We start from the raw sequence: 14,996 nt of genomic DNA, 5'->3' as shown, positions 1-14,996 counted from the left end.
GAGGGCCCATAGGCATTTGAAAGGATGTTCAACATCACTAGCCATCAGAGAGATGAAAATTAAAACCACAACGAAATACCACTTTACACTGGTCAGAATGCCCATCATGAACAAATCAGCAAGCAAGTGCTGATGAGGATGCAGAAAAGGGAACCCTAGTGCACTGTTGGTGGGAATGCAGACTGGTGTAGCCACTGTGGAAAACAGTATGGAATTTCCTCAACAACCTAAAAATGGAACTGCCTTTTGACCTGGCAATTCTACTGCTGGGGCCATACCCTAAGTATCCTGAAACACCAATTCAAAAAGACTTATGCATCTCAATGTTCATAGCAGCATTATTTACAATGGACAAGTGCTGAAAACAAGCTAAGTGCCCAGCAGAAAATGAATGGATCAAAAAAAAAAATACTGTGGTGTATTTACACAATGCAATACTATGCAGCAGAAAGAAAGAAGGAACTCCTACCCTTTGCAACAGCATGGATGGAACTGAAGAGTATTGTGCTAAGCGAAATAAGTCAGGCAGCAAAAGACAAATGCCGTATGATCTCACCTATATGTGGAATTTAATCAACAAAACAAACAGGTGAGCAAAATATAACCAGAGGCATGGAAATAAAGAACAAACTGACATTGACCAGATGGAAGTGGGGAGGGGGGTAATGGAGGAAAGAAGGGGAAGGGTCAGGTCAAGGAACTTGTATAAAGGACCCATGGACAAAGAAAACAGTGGGGAGGATTGAATGTGGAAGGTGGGTGGTGGATAGGGCAGGGGAGATTAATGGGGGGGAATGGGGATGACTGTAGCTGAACGACAATAAAAATAAATAAGTATAAATAAAATAAAAGAGTACTTGGAGAAAATAATTGCATGATTTACTACTAATGTTAATCATTTTTTCTAGACATTTTTGTCTAAGTCATCCTTCCTAATAAATTCTGTACATCAAATAAATTCTACACAAAGCAAAGCATGGGACAGACACAAGTGGTGTTACATAACAGTTAAGAGTACTGGCTGCAAATGCCGATTCCACTACTGGCTGGTTGTGTGACCTTAGGTAAGTTACTTACTCCTGTGAGTCACAGTTTTTCCTTCTTTAACATAGGGTTGATAATACAAATTCTATGAGGTTATTGTGAGAATAAAATGAGATAGCACAGAGTCTGGCAAGTATTCAGTACTGGCTAAATTTTAATAGCACTTCTGGAATGTCTATAAGGCGATTTTAACTTTTCAAAGCACTTTGCTACCTGCATTAATCTATTATAAAACTGGTTCCAGGAGGTTAAGGGACTTAGTGGAGACCACACAGCCAATTTGCAACAGTGGCTGATCTGTTTCCCTTGGTGACTAGGGGTTTAAATAATCCTGAAGGTGTGTATATAGAGAAGTCATTAAATTAGCAGGAATAGGCTGCTTGATTTGACAAAAATGTCCCAAATTAATCCTGGATTTTTTTTCCTCTACAATGACAGGTGCTCATTTCTCTGTTACTTTTGGCTTGAGGATACATAAGAATTGAGTCTAATTTGGCCTGAAATAGAAACAGCAAAGAAGTTAGGATTTAAACCCAGACCCTAAATGCCATAGTCCATGCTTGTAACCACAGTGCATACTGGTAAGTTCAGCATCTGATCTGGCGATCAGTGTCTCAGCTGGTGCTCTTCCTCCAGGTGTTGTCCAGCTACCAATCAACAACCTAATAGGAGCACCCATTGTTACCATATGTTGGTACAACAGGACCCTTCCAGGTGATCGGTTCCCAAAGGTCCCTTCTCTCTTGGTCACCCTCCCTCTGCCCAGCCCTGCCCCCAGTGTCTGGTCTTCCCTCTTCCTGCACCTGCATAATCAAGGCCAGGGAGACCTTCTTCCCTGGCTCTGTCACAGTGATTTCACAGTCCTGTGTGGGACTATGGTTGAGCTTCTTCATTCCCTCAAAGGATCTGGAAGCTGAAAAAGCCATGCCAATCATGACAGAGCTTTATTCAGTCAACTAGACACTTGTGAAGTGCTGAGTGCCAGGCATTGGGGATACAACAGAGTTAAGATAGACAAGATTCCCTGCCTCATGAATAATGATAATAATAATGATAGCTAACATATGTTGAGCACTTACTACATTCTAGGCTAAGCCTTTATAAGAACTGGTCTTTTTGAAAAATATATTTTATTGATTATGCTATTACAGTTGTCCCATTTCCCCCTTCACTCCCCTCCACACTGCACACCCTCTCCCACCCATATGCCCCCCTTAGTCACCCCCATGTGTTGTACTTATAAGTTCTTTAGCTTCTACATTTCCCATACTATTCTTACCCTCCCCCTATCTATTTTCAACCTACAATCTATGCCACTTATTCTCTGTACCTTTTCCCCTCTCTCCTCCTCCCACTCCCCTGTTGCTAACCCTCCATGTGATCTCCATTTCTGTGGTTCTGTTCCTGCTCTACTTGTTTGCTTGGTTTCTTTTGGTTTTGCTTTAGGTGTGGTTGTTAATAATTGTGAGTTTGCTGTCCTTTTACTATACATGGTTTCTCTTTATCTTCTTTTCTTAGATAAGTCCCTTTAACATTTCATAAAATGAGGGCTTGGTGATGATGAACTCCTTTAACTTGACCTTATCTGAGAAGCACTTGATCTGCCCTTCCATTCTAAATGATAGCTTTGCTGGATAGAGTAATCTGGGATCTAGGCCCTTGTCTTTCATGATGTGGAATATTTCTTTCCAGCCCCTTTTTGCCTGTAAGGTCTCTTTTGAGAAATCTGCTGACAGTCTGATGGGAACTCCTTTGTAGGTCACTGTCCCCTTATCTCTTGCTGCTTCTAGGATTCTCTCCTTTGTTTTTACCTTGGCTAATGGAATTATGATGTGCCTTGGTGTGTTTCTTCTTGGGTCCAACTTCTTTGGGACTCTCTGAGCTTCCTGGAAGCTATTTCCTGGATTTCCTGGAAGTCTATTTCCTTTGCCAGAATGGGGAAGTTCTCCTTTATTATTTGTTGAAATACATGTTCAATCTGTTGCTTTTCCTCTTCCCCTTCTGGTACCCCTATAATTCGGATGTTGGAACGTTTAAAGATGTGCTGGAGGTTCCTAAGCTTCTCCTCATTTTTTTTGAATTCTTATTTCTCCATTCTTTCCTGTTTGGTTGTATTTTTCTTCCTTCTGGTCCACTCCATTGACTTGAGTCCCAGTTTCCTTCCCATCACTATTGGTTCTCCGTGCATCTTCCTTCATCTCTTTTATGGTGACCTGCATTTTTTCATGTAATTTGCACCCAAAATCAACCAATTCTGTGAGCTTCCTGATCACCAGTGTTTTGAACTGTGTATCTGATAGATTGGCTATCTCTTGGTCGCTCAAAAGGATGAGTCCTGGGGCATTGATCTGTTCTTCTTTTTGAGACATGTCTCTCTCTCTCTTTTTTTTGGTCTGGTTGCTCCTGTTACGGTAAGGGGTGGAGCCTTATGTGTTCAGCAGGGCTGGGCACCCCAGTCGCTAGATTGTGGTGTTGTATGTGGGGGCGGGGGCGGGGGGAACAATGGCGGTAGCTCCCTTCTCCTGGGACCTCAGTCCCTTCTCTGGGATCCTGGGTTGCGAGCTCTGCCCTGGTCCACAATTGCCGCCTCACTGGGTCCACCAGCTGCTGCTTGCGTACTCAGGGTCCACCCGCTGTGATCTTGCACGCCCCAGATGCCTTACGCACCCCAGGTTGCCTTATTTGCCCAATTCTTCCTGTTCTCTGAGCGCCGAGACCCGCGCCCGGCAGTTCCTCTCTGCCCCTCCTACCAGTCTGGATGAACAGGTCTACTTCAATTTCTTGGTTGTCCAACTTCCATTCAGATAAGTTCTCTATCAGTTCTGGGTGTTATTCTACTTCTAAATTGTTGTTTTAGTCTTGGTTGTGCGTGTAGGTACAGTGCATCCACCTATGCCTCCATCTTGGCCAGAAGTCCAGAACTGGTCTTTTAATCCTCACAAAAATCCCACTAGGTACTTACTACTATTAGTCTCATTTCAGAAGGAACCTGAGGTGTGGAGAGGCTCTAAGCTGTCCAAGGGCACACAACTAACAAGTGGTAGAAGCAAGCCTTGGACTCAGGCAGTTTGCCTTCAGTCCCTGCCCCTTTAACTACTAACTACACCAAACCAATGATTCATCCTCTTGGGATGAATCCTGAAGAAGTACGCAAATAAAATAGATAGTTCCATTAGTGATAATTACATTCAATACAGAAAGTAAGATAAAATCAGGATGATGGGGTAAATCACCCTGAAAACGGGGGGGGGGGGTGGTATGTGTGGTATTCTGGACAGGAATGCACACGAAGTTGCCAAAGACCCTCCTCCCCCATAGCACAGAGCTTACAGAGGGCTGGGCGGGTGCACTTCTGTGTGTGCCCAGCATTCAGTCTGGTTCAAAGCAGGCATGAACTGTTAGGAATGGGCAGAAGGGAGGAGGGGAAGGGGAAAGAGAGGGAAGGAGGGATCCCTTGACAGGTGCCTCCACACACACACCTGCCAGTGTTTGGCCAGCTGTGCTAACTTAGAACAAACTCTACAAAGGAGTCAGGTAGACCGTGGGAGGAATCCTTCACCACTCACCAGCTGCCTGACCTTGAATAAAGTCACTCTCTGATTCTGTGTTTTCCTTCCTGGAAGAACGAATTGGGAGGGGAGGGCAGATAGTGGTATATCACATGCTGGGCTCTGGACCAAGCCCTGTCACACACTGGGCGCTGTTGCTATCCTCACTTCATACATGAGCAAAGTCAGAAGTGAGCCCCAAATCTCACTAGCTAACTGGCATCCTAGTGGCTGAGGTAAATAAGTGACAGACCACCTTCTAGGGGCAGCTCAGGAATTTTGGGGGGTTCTTGGTCACAAGGGAGGCGGAGCAGAACAGTCGCTCACAGACTTGTCCCACATCCTGCACAACATGTAACTACTTCTAGACATCCATGAAGCTAAAAAAATTTTACAATGACTGACCTGAGCCTAGAACCTACCCCGTCCAGTGTCATGACAGGAGGAACTATTTACTATTGCACTGAGCAGTAAATCCTCCACTTTGCAAGAACACGTATTTCCTAATCTCTCCACCATAATTTGTCTTGGTGTGTTATCTTCATTTAAATTAAGGTTATCACCTGATCTGTTATTATTATCCCAACTCTGTTTTTATTCAAGTGTCCTCCTGTCTTCACTTTCATTTCCTGGGTATTAAAGAACTCATATCATCCAGATCTGGAAAACAAAAGCTAAATTTAATTCTGGCCCAGACCAGGGAGAAATGCAAGCAGAAGTGTTGCTTCTTGTTAAACAGAGGGCAAGACTGGGTTATTACAGGGCTTGGTGGAAACATGGCGTTTAGGCACTCTTGAGTTGGAATAGTGTTCCAAAAAGCTCACAGCCAAGTGGGAAGTGTGAGCAAAGCATTAACACTTGGCCTGAGCTGAGAAGATCCTGTTGCATTGGAAACCACAGAGTTAAAAAAATAAAAAATAAAAAGCCTCTTTCCCCGCCCCAGACAGGAGCCTCCACTAAAGCAGGAGTGGGCAACTGAGGGTATGGCCTCTCTGGGGCAACTCAACCGAGGCACATCCTTCAGGCAAGAGTGGACAATTGTACTTTCACACGTTTTGTATCTGAACGCCTTCCTTTAATTCATATTAAATTGATACAAACATCTGTGTACTTCACGATGTCTTCTACTTTGGTATATCCATATTTTGAAATACATATTATTATAAAAGCAATTTCCTTTGATGTCTCCCTTACATTACAGTGAGGCATTACACTGAATTGTTTGGAAAGTATGTGTTTAACTTGTACATGGTGAGGCATACACCGTGCCAGTCACTGTTGCAAGTGCCTTCCATGTATCATCTCATTTGTTCCTCTCACCAACTCTATGAGGTGACTTCAGTTATTATCATCATCCTCATTTTACTTAGGAGAAAACCAAGGCACAGCAATTGGTAAAGGCACAGAGAGGTAAAGCAATTTGTCTGGGGTCACACAGGAAGTAGTGGATCAGGGGTTTGAGACCCTCACTCTTAGCCACTCTGCTGGCCTTCATCTCAGGTGAAGAAAATTACCCAGGGACCCCAGTTTAAGATATTAAGGGGACTTTCCAAGATGTTTTTTGAAAAAAAGTAGCATTGGATGTGATAGAGGTCAGTGGGAACCACTGACCTAGCCCGTAATATGTTAATGTCCTTTCCCTGTACTCTTCATTCCATATTCTGCCACCACAGTCCTGGATCTGAGCCACAGCTGGGCTGGGAGTGAGGGTCAGTTGTGTGACCATGACCCAGTCCCAGAAGGGACATGTGGCAGAGGGCAGGAGGGGGGCAGGAGGAGTGGGCCAAGTGAGGCCCTCATGTCTCTGCTGGCCATGTTCCCAAGGACTGTTTATGCCCAGACCTTGCTTGTTTCCTCCTCCTCCCTGGGGGGCAGGGAATCTCCTCTGTGGAAAACACCCAGCTGGGCGAGCCCCAGTGAGAGGGAGAAGGCTGGGGGGCTGGGACTCACGAGACTCTCTCCGCTCTCGTGACTGGTGTTTGCTGGACTGGGTTCTGGGAAAGAGCCAGATTGCATCAGACTGGGCCTGAGGGGCTGGAGCCAGACTGCAGGCTGAGGAAGAGACGTGGCCTTATAAGTCAGATCCAGTAAGTTGGGAGGTACCAGGAAACCAGACACAAACAAAAATTTAGAAGACAAGAGAGAGAAAGAAACAGCGAGAGTGAGCCAGACATGATGGCTACCTTCCCCAGAGCAGCCAGCTGGTCCCAGCAGCCCCCGGGCCCACAGGACGAAGACCCCAACCTGGATGAGTACGACCTCTACAGCCTGGCTCATTCTTACCTGGGTAAGGCCTGGCCCTGACACCTTCCTGGTCCTCCCACTTCTGACCCCCATCCCCACCCAGAAACTGGTACCCCCTCTTTGGATTTTTCCCTACCCCTCACCCTTCCCAACCTGTCCTCCTGACCCCTTATCCACTGAGCACTGTCCTACACAGCCCTGGGGCCTCACACATGCCTTGAATACTGGAGCAACAACAGATCATCTGGGGCACCCTCTTTCCTCAGACAGGGAAATAGAGACTATGACTGCTCCCAAGCTATGAGGTGACAGCCCCCAGCCTCCCTATTCCAACCTGAGTTCTTTCCACCTCCACCTGCACTCCCAACCCTGCCTCTCCTTTGAGGCTTCTCATCATGCCTCCAGCCACCTAACTTGGGTCATCGCCTCGGTTCCCAGGAGTGGGAGGCCGGAAAGGTCGCACCAAGAGAGAAGCTGCTGCCAACACCAACCGCCCCAGCCCTGGTGGGCACGAAAGGAAGCTGGTGACCAAGCTCCAGAATACGGAGCGGAAAAAGCGAGGGGCACAACTCTGAGACAGAGCTGGAGGTAAGGAGTCAGCGGCCCAGAGAGCCAGTGGAGGACCCTCTGCCTTGAAAGGACATGACTGGCTGCGTGTGGTTGGGCGGGGAGGAGGCATTAGAGAACTGGTGTCTCAACATGGAATGAAACGAGACATAATGTTTGACTCTGAGTTTCCTAGTGACCAGAGCCAAGGGGGAAATACAGACCCTTTCCTACTAGAGGGGGAAACTGAGGTCCAGAGAGGTTAGGATCTTTCTCTGGAGTCACAGAACAAGTGAATAGGAAAGGCAGGATTACCCAGGCCTCCAGCCCTTTCACCAGCTGCTTTCCTTCCCCAGACGAGGCCAAAGCACGCACATCTGGTGGCAGGACCACGGAGGAATCAGCACCTGGAGCAGCATCCAGGCCTACCTGCCTCCCACCCCATCCCAAGGACTTACCCCACCAGACTGAGGCTCCAAGGGGCCACCAAGGAAGCACCCCCAGCTCCAGAAAAAGGGCAAAATAGGGAGCAAGAGGCAGGGAATGGAGAGGCAAAGTCATGAAGGTACCCCAAAAAGAAAGATGCTGAAGAAACTGGAGTTCCCTGGGGTGGCAGTGACAATAAAGTACAGCAGCAGCAGCTGTGTGCATTTTTGTCCTCTCTGTTGTTTTTTTGTGTGTGGTTCTGCATGTGTCTGCATGTGCTGGAGTAAATGAGCGTCTTTTGTTAGTGTTTGTATTTGGTTATATATCTGGGAGTGGGTGTTTTGGACTTTGTAGGGGCCTGTAGAAGTGAGTGTGTGTTTGTTTTGGTTTGGTTTGAGTATGCATGTGTTTTGGTGCATACGTTGTTTGTGGTCTCTGCGGGGGTGCAAGAGCATTCCTCTGCTCCTCTTTAATGCTGCTCATGAAACAATCCTCCTCCCCAGCTCCTTTTCATCCTGGGAATAACAATCTTGTTGATTATTTTGTATTCAGATAAAACTACTTAAAAAAAGATTTTATTTATTTATTTAGATGGGGGAGGGAGGAAGAAAGAGAGGGAGAGAAACATTGATGTGCTAAAGAAATATCAATCAGTTGTCTCTCACACACCCCCAACTGGGGACTAGACCTGCAACCCAGGCCTGTGCCCTGACAGGGAATCCTACTGGCAACTTTTTACTTTGCAGTACAATGCCCAACCATCTGAGCCATGCCAGCTAGGACAAAACCACCTTTTTTAGAAAATGTTATTTATTGGTGCCATCTGCAAAATGGAGCAAACTGAGACTTAAAATATTGAGGGATTTACCCCAAGTTCCTCAAGACTCAAATTCAAGGATTCTTATGGCCCTCAAGTGATACGGGACCCTTTGCTCAGGGGGCTGCCAGGACAGGGTTCTGGGAGGTTAGCTGGGGAGGACAATTCTTACCTGGTATTATCAGTCTCAGAACCAGGGTTTTAGAGGAATGTGGAGCAAATAAGAAGAGTGATTGGAGCTAACAGGCTGTATTACTGAACTAAAACTTTAGGATAGAAAGTTATCTCTCTGTCACAGAACAGCTCCGAGGGCAAGTACTCCTTGACTAAAATGGCAACTGCACCATGTCAAGGATTCCAGCTCCTTTAGCTCATGGTCCTGCCACCCTCAAAACACGGTTTCCACTTTGAGGCTCAAGCTAGCTGCTCTGGTGCTAGCAGATAGAAAGAGAACAGGGATGGGACCGGGGAGGCCACACCAATTCATTTTTAAGGCTATAACCTAAAGTAGAACACATCACATCTGTTCAGAATTTAGTTACATGGCCACACCCAACTACAAGAAAGGTTTAGGAAATCTGATATTTAGCTACTTAGCCACGTGTTAGCCAAACTCGGCAAAGGCAGAGTTAAAAGAAGCAGGAGAGAGTCAATGAATACTGGACAAAACTAGCAAGAAACATTTTCCACAGACAAACTCAGCATATGTAGGGGGAGAAAACCCCTAGGTCTAGCCCTGAGCGGAGCCTTTTCCTCTTCTCCTGCCCCTCCCATGTGAGCTGTAGGCTACACAACTTGGGAAGCGATGGTTCTGAGGGATCAAGAACACAGACAGAGGAACAAGGCTTCTGCTGGAACAGTAACAGATGCACAGCCAGCTAAGGCCACCCTGAACCTCTGGAATCTCTAACCATTGCCCCCACTGAGTCCAGCCTAAGAGAAGTCCTAGGGTCTCTGACTGAGCACATTAAAAGGCCCCCAGCCCAGCCAAAGCTGCTCCTACTAGAGTCACTTGTTTTCTTGAATATCGCTAGACAGGGAACTTGCTGCCTTGGAGAGCTGCCTGATTCCTTCTCAGAGCAATTGAAACCTGACTCTCCCACCTGCCCCTGAACAAGTGTCTGCTTTTCTGATCCTTTCTGTCTGAGATGCCTTTAATTCCTTCCATCCCAAAAAACGCAGCTCAAACGCCTTCTTCTCTTCAGCCTTCCCAGACTTGCCCTCCACCACCACCTGTCGCCTCACTTCCACCCCAGCCAGTCGCCTTCGAGATCGCATGCGCTCAAGCCTGTCTGTGCCCAGAGCCTCACAGTCATTTGGCATACTGCTCCTTCAGATTTCCCCTTGAACTCCACTTTCCACAAGTTTATTCATTCAATTAATGTTTATTGGACTCTTACTGTACTACCAGGGCCTGGTCGAAGGTGTGCACTGCCCAGAGGGACAAATGGGAGCCTTGTATGATTGGAACCAGACCTTAGGGCCCCTTGTCAGCTGTTGAACTCAGGAGGCAAATGGCACAGGGCATTCAAGCTCTCAGCCCAACACAGATCTGGTCTGTCAGCTTCGAAAATCATAGCAACAGCTTCCACATGATGAGCCATTACTCTGTGACAGGTGTTTTATAGACATTGTTTCATTTATTGATCCCATTTTATAGACCAGAAAACTGAAGTTCAGAGAAGTCAAGCAACTTGCCCAAAGTCACACAGCCAAAACCTGCAGAAACTGGAATTTTGAACTCACATCTCTCTGACTTTTTACTCCTGGGCTTTTCCCTTTATACTCCATGCCTGAAAAGAACCATGAATACTGACAATGAGGAATACTTGAATCTAGTTAATTTCTGGTCAATGACTCCTTCTGAGCCTCAGTTTCCTCACCTGTCAAATGGTGAGACTATCCTCTTCTCTGTCTGCTTCAAAGGAGAAAACAGGCTGGCAAGTGCTCTGTCCCTGCTGACCGTGGCCACACCCTGGATACTGGGTGCTTTGATGCTTGCCAGAAGGGCCCACATGCTAACCTCCGCCCCTGGCCTCTAATTGGCCTTTCCTGACCTCGCCCTTCCTTAGCACAGCCTATGCCTTGAATGTCATTAAATGGGTGTTCCAGGAACCAGAGAGTTCTTGGAATTAGAGAATGTTTGGTCTGAAAGGATCCCAGGGTTAGAGTATCACTCTTTCAAGGCCTTGGAGGGCACATGGATCAGAGGTCAGAGACTGGCTTAAACTTACATGAGGTCTAGGGTTTCAGCAGGACAGGAACCTGCTCCTGACTCCACCCATCCAGATCCTCCCTCTTCTGTTCCACTCCCTCTTCTATACCCTTTCTTTTTCGTTTCCTGGTGACATGTAATATGTTTCCCCAATTTCTTGGGTTCCTCCTGAGAATGAGAGAGATGACTGGCTTTTCTTCCCCCTCAGGGGCTTCCGGAAATTTTCCCCTCAGGTTGCCACGATTCATTCAAAGGATTCCCAACTCCTTGCAGAGAACAGGGAAACTCACCACAGGGCTCTGTATTTGCTTCACAAACACCCTGGTCCTCTTCTGCCCACTCCTTTCTCAAAGGCAGATCTCAGGTGTCTATTTTTTAAATATCAGATTCACACAAAGTTGATTGTCAGCTAACAATCCTTATAGATAATACTATTCATAGTAATAGTCACAGCTGCCAACACTAGTGACCTGCCGCAGGGTTTTCCCAGCTTCATCTTTCACACAACTCTTTTGTGGTTTCTGCCCTGTCATTCAAGCTGTGCCATTATTTATTTAGAATTCTAAAAATTACCTCTACCTCCTTACCTTTTGTACTCAAATGTATTTTAAGAGGAAATTACATTACCAACAAAAATGGAAACCAACACTTGTCATAGTTAGAAAATAACTGTAAAAAGAAATGCCTAATTAGAACTTTTTTAGAAGTATATTTTATTGATTATGCTATTACAGTTGTCCCATTCTTTCTCCCCTTTATTCCCCTCCGCTCTGCACAACATCCCCCCCCCCAGCATTCCTCCACTTAGTTCATGTCCATGGGTCATACATGTAAGTTCTTTGGACTCTCCATTTCCTATTCTATTCTTAACATCCCCCTGTCTAATTTGTGCCTACCAATTATGCATCTTAATCCCTGCACCTTTCCCTCCATTCTCTCCTTCCCACTCCCAACTGATAACCCTCCAAGTGATCTCCAGATCTGTGATTCTGTTCCTATTCTGGTTGTTTGTTTGGTTTGTTTTTTTAGATTCAGTTGTTGATAGTTGTGAATTTGTTGCCATTTGAATGTTCATAGTTTTGACCTTCTTCTTTTTCTTAATAAGTCCCTTTAACATTTCATATAATAAAGCCTTGGTAATGATGAACTCCTTTAGCTTTACCTTGTGTGGGAAGCTCTTTGTTTGCCCTTTCATTCTAAATGATAACTTTTAGAATGGATAGATTAGTCTAGGTTGTAGGTCCTTGCTTTTCATCGCTTTGAATACTTCTTGCCAGTCCCTTCTGGCCTGAAAAGTTTCTTTTGAGAAATCAGCTGACAGTCCTATGGGAACTCCTTAAGGTAGGTAATTATCTGCTTTTCTCTTGCTGCTTTTAGGATTCTTTCTTTATCTTTAACCTCTGGCATTTTAATCATGATGTGTCTTGGTGTAGGCCTGTTTGGGTCCAACTTGTTTGGGACACTCTTATGGACACTTTTCTTCTTGCTGATCTGATTAAATGCTTTTCTTCTCCCTTGTGTAATATATTTGGAATATATTCCAAACCGTTGATCTGATACTCAGTTTCATCCCCTCCACTATCGGTTCCCTGTAGATTTTTCTTTATTTCACTTAATGTAGCCTTCATTACTGCCTGGGTCTTTTTTATGCTGTTGCCGTACTCAGTGAGTTCTCTGAGCATCCTGATAACCAGTGTTTTGAACTCTGCATGGCGGTTTGGTTATTTCCATTGTGTTTAATTCTGTTTCTGCAGTTTTTTTCTGTTCTTTCAATTCAGTCATACTTCTTTGTCTGCTCAATTTGGCAGCCTCCCTGTGTTTGTTCCTGTGTATTAGGTAGAGCTGTTTTGACTCCTTGTCTTAGTAGCGTGAACTATTGTAGAAAAGGCACCTGTAAATTGTGTTGGTCAGAGCCTTAGGTGATCTCCAGGGCAGGGCAATCCATTTCACTGCTTTGTGGCTCTACTTAGGGGAGGGCTCAGAGAGGGGACAATGCCACTGCCTGGCTCCTGGAGGTTTTCCTGGGAGGAAGCTATTTCCCAGCACTCACCCTGTTTCTAGTCTCTTCACTTTCCCTCCTTATGCCACTTGTACCCTTCCAGCTGTTGCCCTGCTGCTGTATCCCAGGGGAGTTGGTCTGTGTAAGTCCTAAGTCCATACGTGCCCTTTAAGAGGAGTCTCCTGATAACCTGGCAGTTTCTTCTGCCACCCCAACACCCACTGTTTTTTACAGCCAGAAGTTATGGGGATTTATCTTCCTGGCATTGGAACCCTGGCCTGTTGGGTGGTGTGGTTTGGGGCTGGGATCTCTCACTCCCAGGTAACCCTCCTGATTTTTATCTACCACCTGTGAATATCGAATCACCCATTCCACTGCCTCTCTGGGCACCACTCCCACAGCTCCATGCCAGTAACTCCGAGGCTCCACACCTCTCCGTGTCTCTCCACCTCTCTCCTCATCTCCACCCTTCTTACCTGTCTCAATGAATGTGGCTTCTTTAAATCCTTGGTTGTTGGATTTGTATTCAGCTCAATTTTCCAACAGTTCTGGGTGATATTTGTTTTGCATTTTTTCTGTAGTTGTGCAAGGAAGCAAAGTGTGTTTACCTATGTCTCCATCTTGACCTGCCTAACTATAATTTTTTAAGTCCACTATCTGTGCACTACCTACAATGACCTTGTGTACGAAGAGTCATAGGTGTTTACACTTGAAGAAACACTGGTTGTTCACGAGTCAGACACTCTGCCAGGTACTTTGCAAGCATGGGAGAAAGCCTCATTGTAATCACACAGAAATTAAAGAAAATACTGAGGCAGGGGCCTGGGGGTGGAGGGATTGAACAAAAAAAAGAGAGAAAAAAGAGAAAGAACTCATGAACATGAACAAGAGTGTGATGATTGCAGAGGGGAGGGGGTGGGTGAAGGTGGAAGAGGGTATAGGGGAATAAATGGTGATGGAAAAAAATGAAGTAAATAAAACCAATACAAAAATAGAACAAAATAAAAGAAAATACTGATGTCCTGGCTTCCACTCCCAGAGATGTTGATTTCATTGGTCTGGGGTATACCCTGGGCATTGAGACTTTGAAAAATGACTCTAACATGCAATGAAGTTTAGGACCGCTGATGCTAGGCTTTTGTCTCACATTATATTCACCAAATATGGTCACAGCAAGAGTTCCCATCCCACATGCACTCCTTATTCTGCGGCCTTGACACCTTCCCACCAAATGGGGGCCACGGGACTGTGTCCCTTCCTTTGAAACACACAAGGACCTTTATGGCTGCCTTGACTGATAAAGTATGGCAGAAGTGGTGCTATCAGAAAATGCCGTGACCTCCACCTTTCTCCCTGGGGCTCCTGGAATTCAGCCAGCCTGCTGTGCAGAAGTCCAAGATCGCACAGATGGCATGACAACATGGAAAGGATACATGTTGTTACCTTTCCAGCCTTCAACCCAGCTGGGGTCACAACTGAAAGCCATCCTTAACCTCCAGACATGTGAGTGAAGGGATCCTGCCGTGCTTCTAGTCCCAGCTATCACATCACCTCCAGCAACTGTGTCTTCCCAGATGAGGCCTAAAACATTGTGAAGCAGAGACAAGCTTATTTCTGACCCATAGAAATCTTGGGAGCATAACTAAATTGTTGTTTCACAGCACTGCACTTGGGGATGGTTTGTTATGAAGCAAGAGTGAATGAAATAGCATCATAGTCCCTCAGACCTATGTCCAGATCCTGTCTGCAAACTTGGCTGTGACCTGGGACAAATTATCGTTTACCCCACTTCTTGATTCCTACAGCTGTAAACAGACAAAGAAGAGCATGCCCACCTCCTGGCATGGTTTTGAGAACAAAAGGAAATTATGTTTTTCAAGCACTTAGCAGGGTACCTGAGCCATAAAAAGAACCTAAGGAGGCAGCAGAGTAGCAACTAATAGCACAGGGTTTGGACCCTGACTCTGTGGAGTCAAGTCCCAGCTCTTTTACTGTATGACCTTTGACCAGTGACCTGACCTTGTCATTGTCACACAGAATTTTGACCAAAGCCCTGCAGGAGAGAAAAGGCCTATGTCCTAGGTTCATCACCAGGAGTAGACCTGGTGTGCTGACACCCATGCTCAAACCTTCTAGAGAGCTCTGTAGCCTTCAGGG

General features: G+C 45.8%; 1 protein-coding gene across 2 annotated transcripts; it reads left to right on the top strand.

The window, feature by feature from the left end:
* The first annotated feature begins 6,602 nt into the window (after positions 1-6,602).
* Positions 6,603-14,677, top strand: NUPR1 (nuclear protein 1, transcriptional regulator). 2 transcript variants are annotated; one of them, XM_036021221.1, is made up of 4 exons: positions 6,603-6,879; positions 7,275-7,424; positions 14,414-14,421; positions 14,662-14,677. In XM_036021221.1, the coding sequence occupies exons 1-2, from the start codon at positions 6,765-6,767 to the stop codon at positions 7,409-7,411; spliced, it is 252 nt and encodes an 83-aa protein (XP_035877114.1). In that variant the 5' UTR covers positions 6,603-6,764; the 3' UTR covers positions 7,412-7,424; positions 14,414-14,421; positions 14,662-14,677. The 2 variants fall into 2 exon arrangements, with proteins under 2 accessions (XP_035877114.1, XP_028378814.1); XM_028523013.2 differs by lacking the exons at positions 14,414-14,421; positions 14,662-14,677 and adding an exon at positions 7,739-8,043 and having other exon boundaries at positions 6,605-6,879.
* The last annotated feature ends 319 nt before the right edge of the window (positions 14,678-14,996 follow it).

The sequence above is a fragment of the Phyllostomus discolor genome, chromosome 3 (genome assembly GCF_004126475.2).
Source record: "Phyllostomus discolor isolate MPI-MPIP mPhyDis1 chromosome 3, mPhyDis1.pri.v3, whole genome shotgun sequence".
Taxonomy (NCBI): Eukaryota; Metazoa; Chordata; class Mammalia; order Chiroptera; family Phyllostomidae; genus Phyllostomus; species Phyllostomus discolor.
Note: the sequence above shows the minus strand (reverse complement) of the source record. Positions and strands in the feature narration are given on the sequence as shown.

Bases quoted from the DNA above. Each gene is read 5' to 3' on its own strand.
- NUPR1 (XM_036021221.1), top strand. From the start codon at position 6,765: ATGATGGCTACCTTCCCCAGAGCAGCCAGCTGGTCCCAGCAGCCCCCG. The intron at 6,880-7,274 runs GTAAGGCCTGGC...CTCGGTTCCCAG, and splicing joins CCTGGCTCATTCTTACCTGG to GAGTGGGAGGCCGGAAAGGT.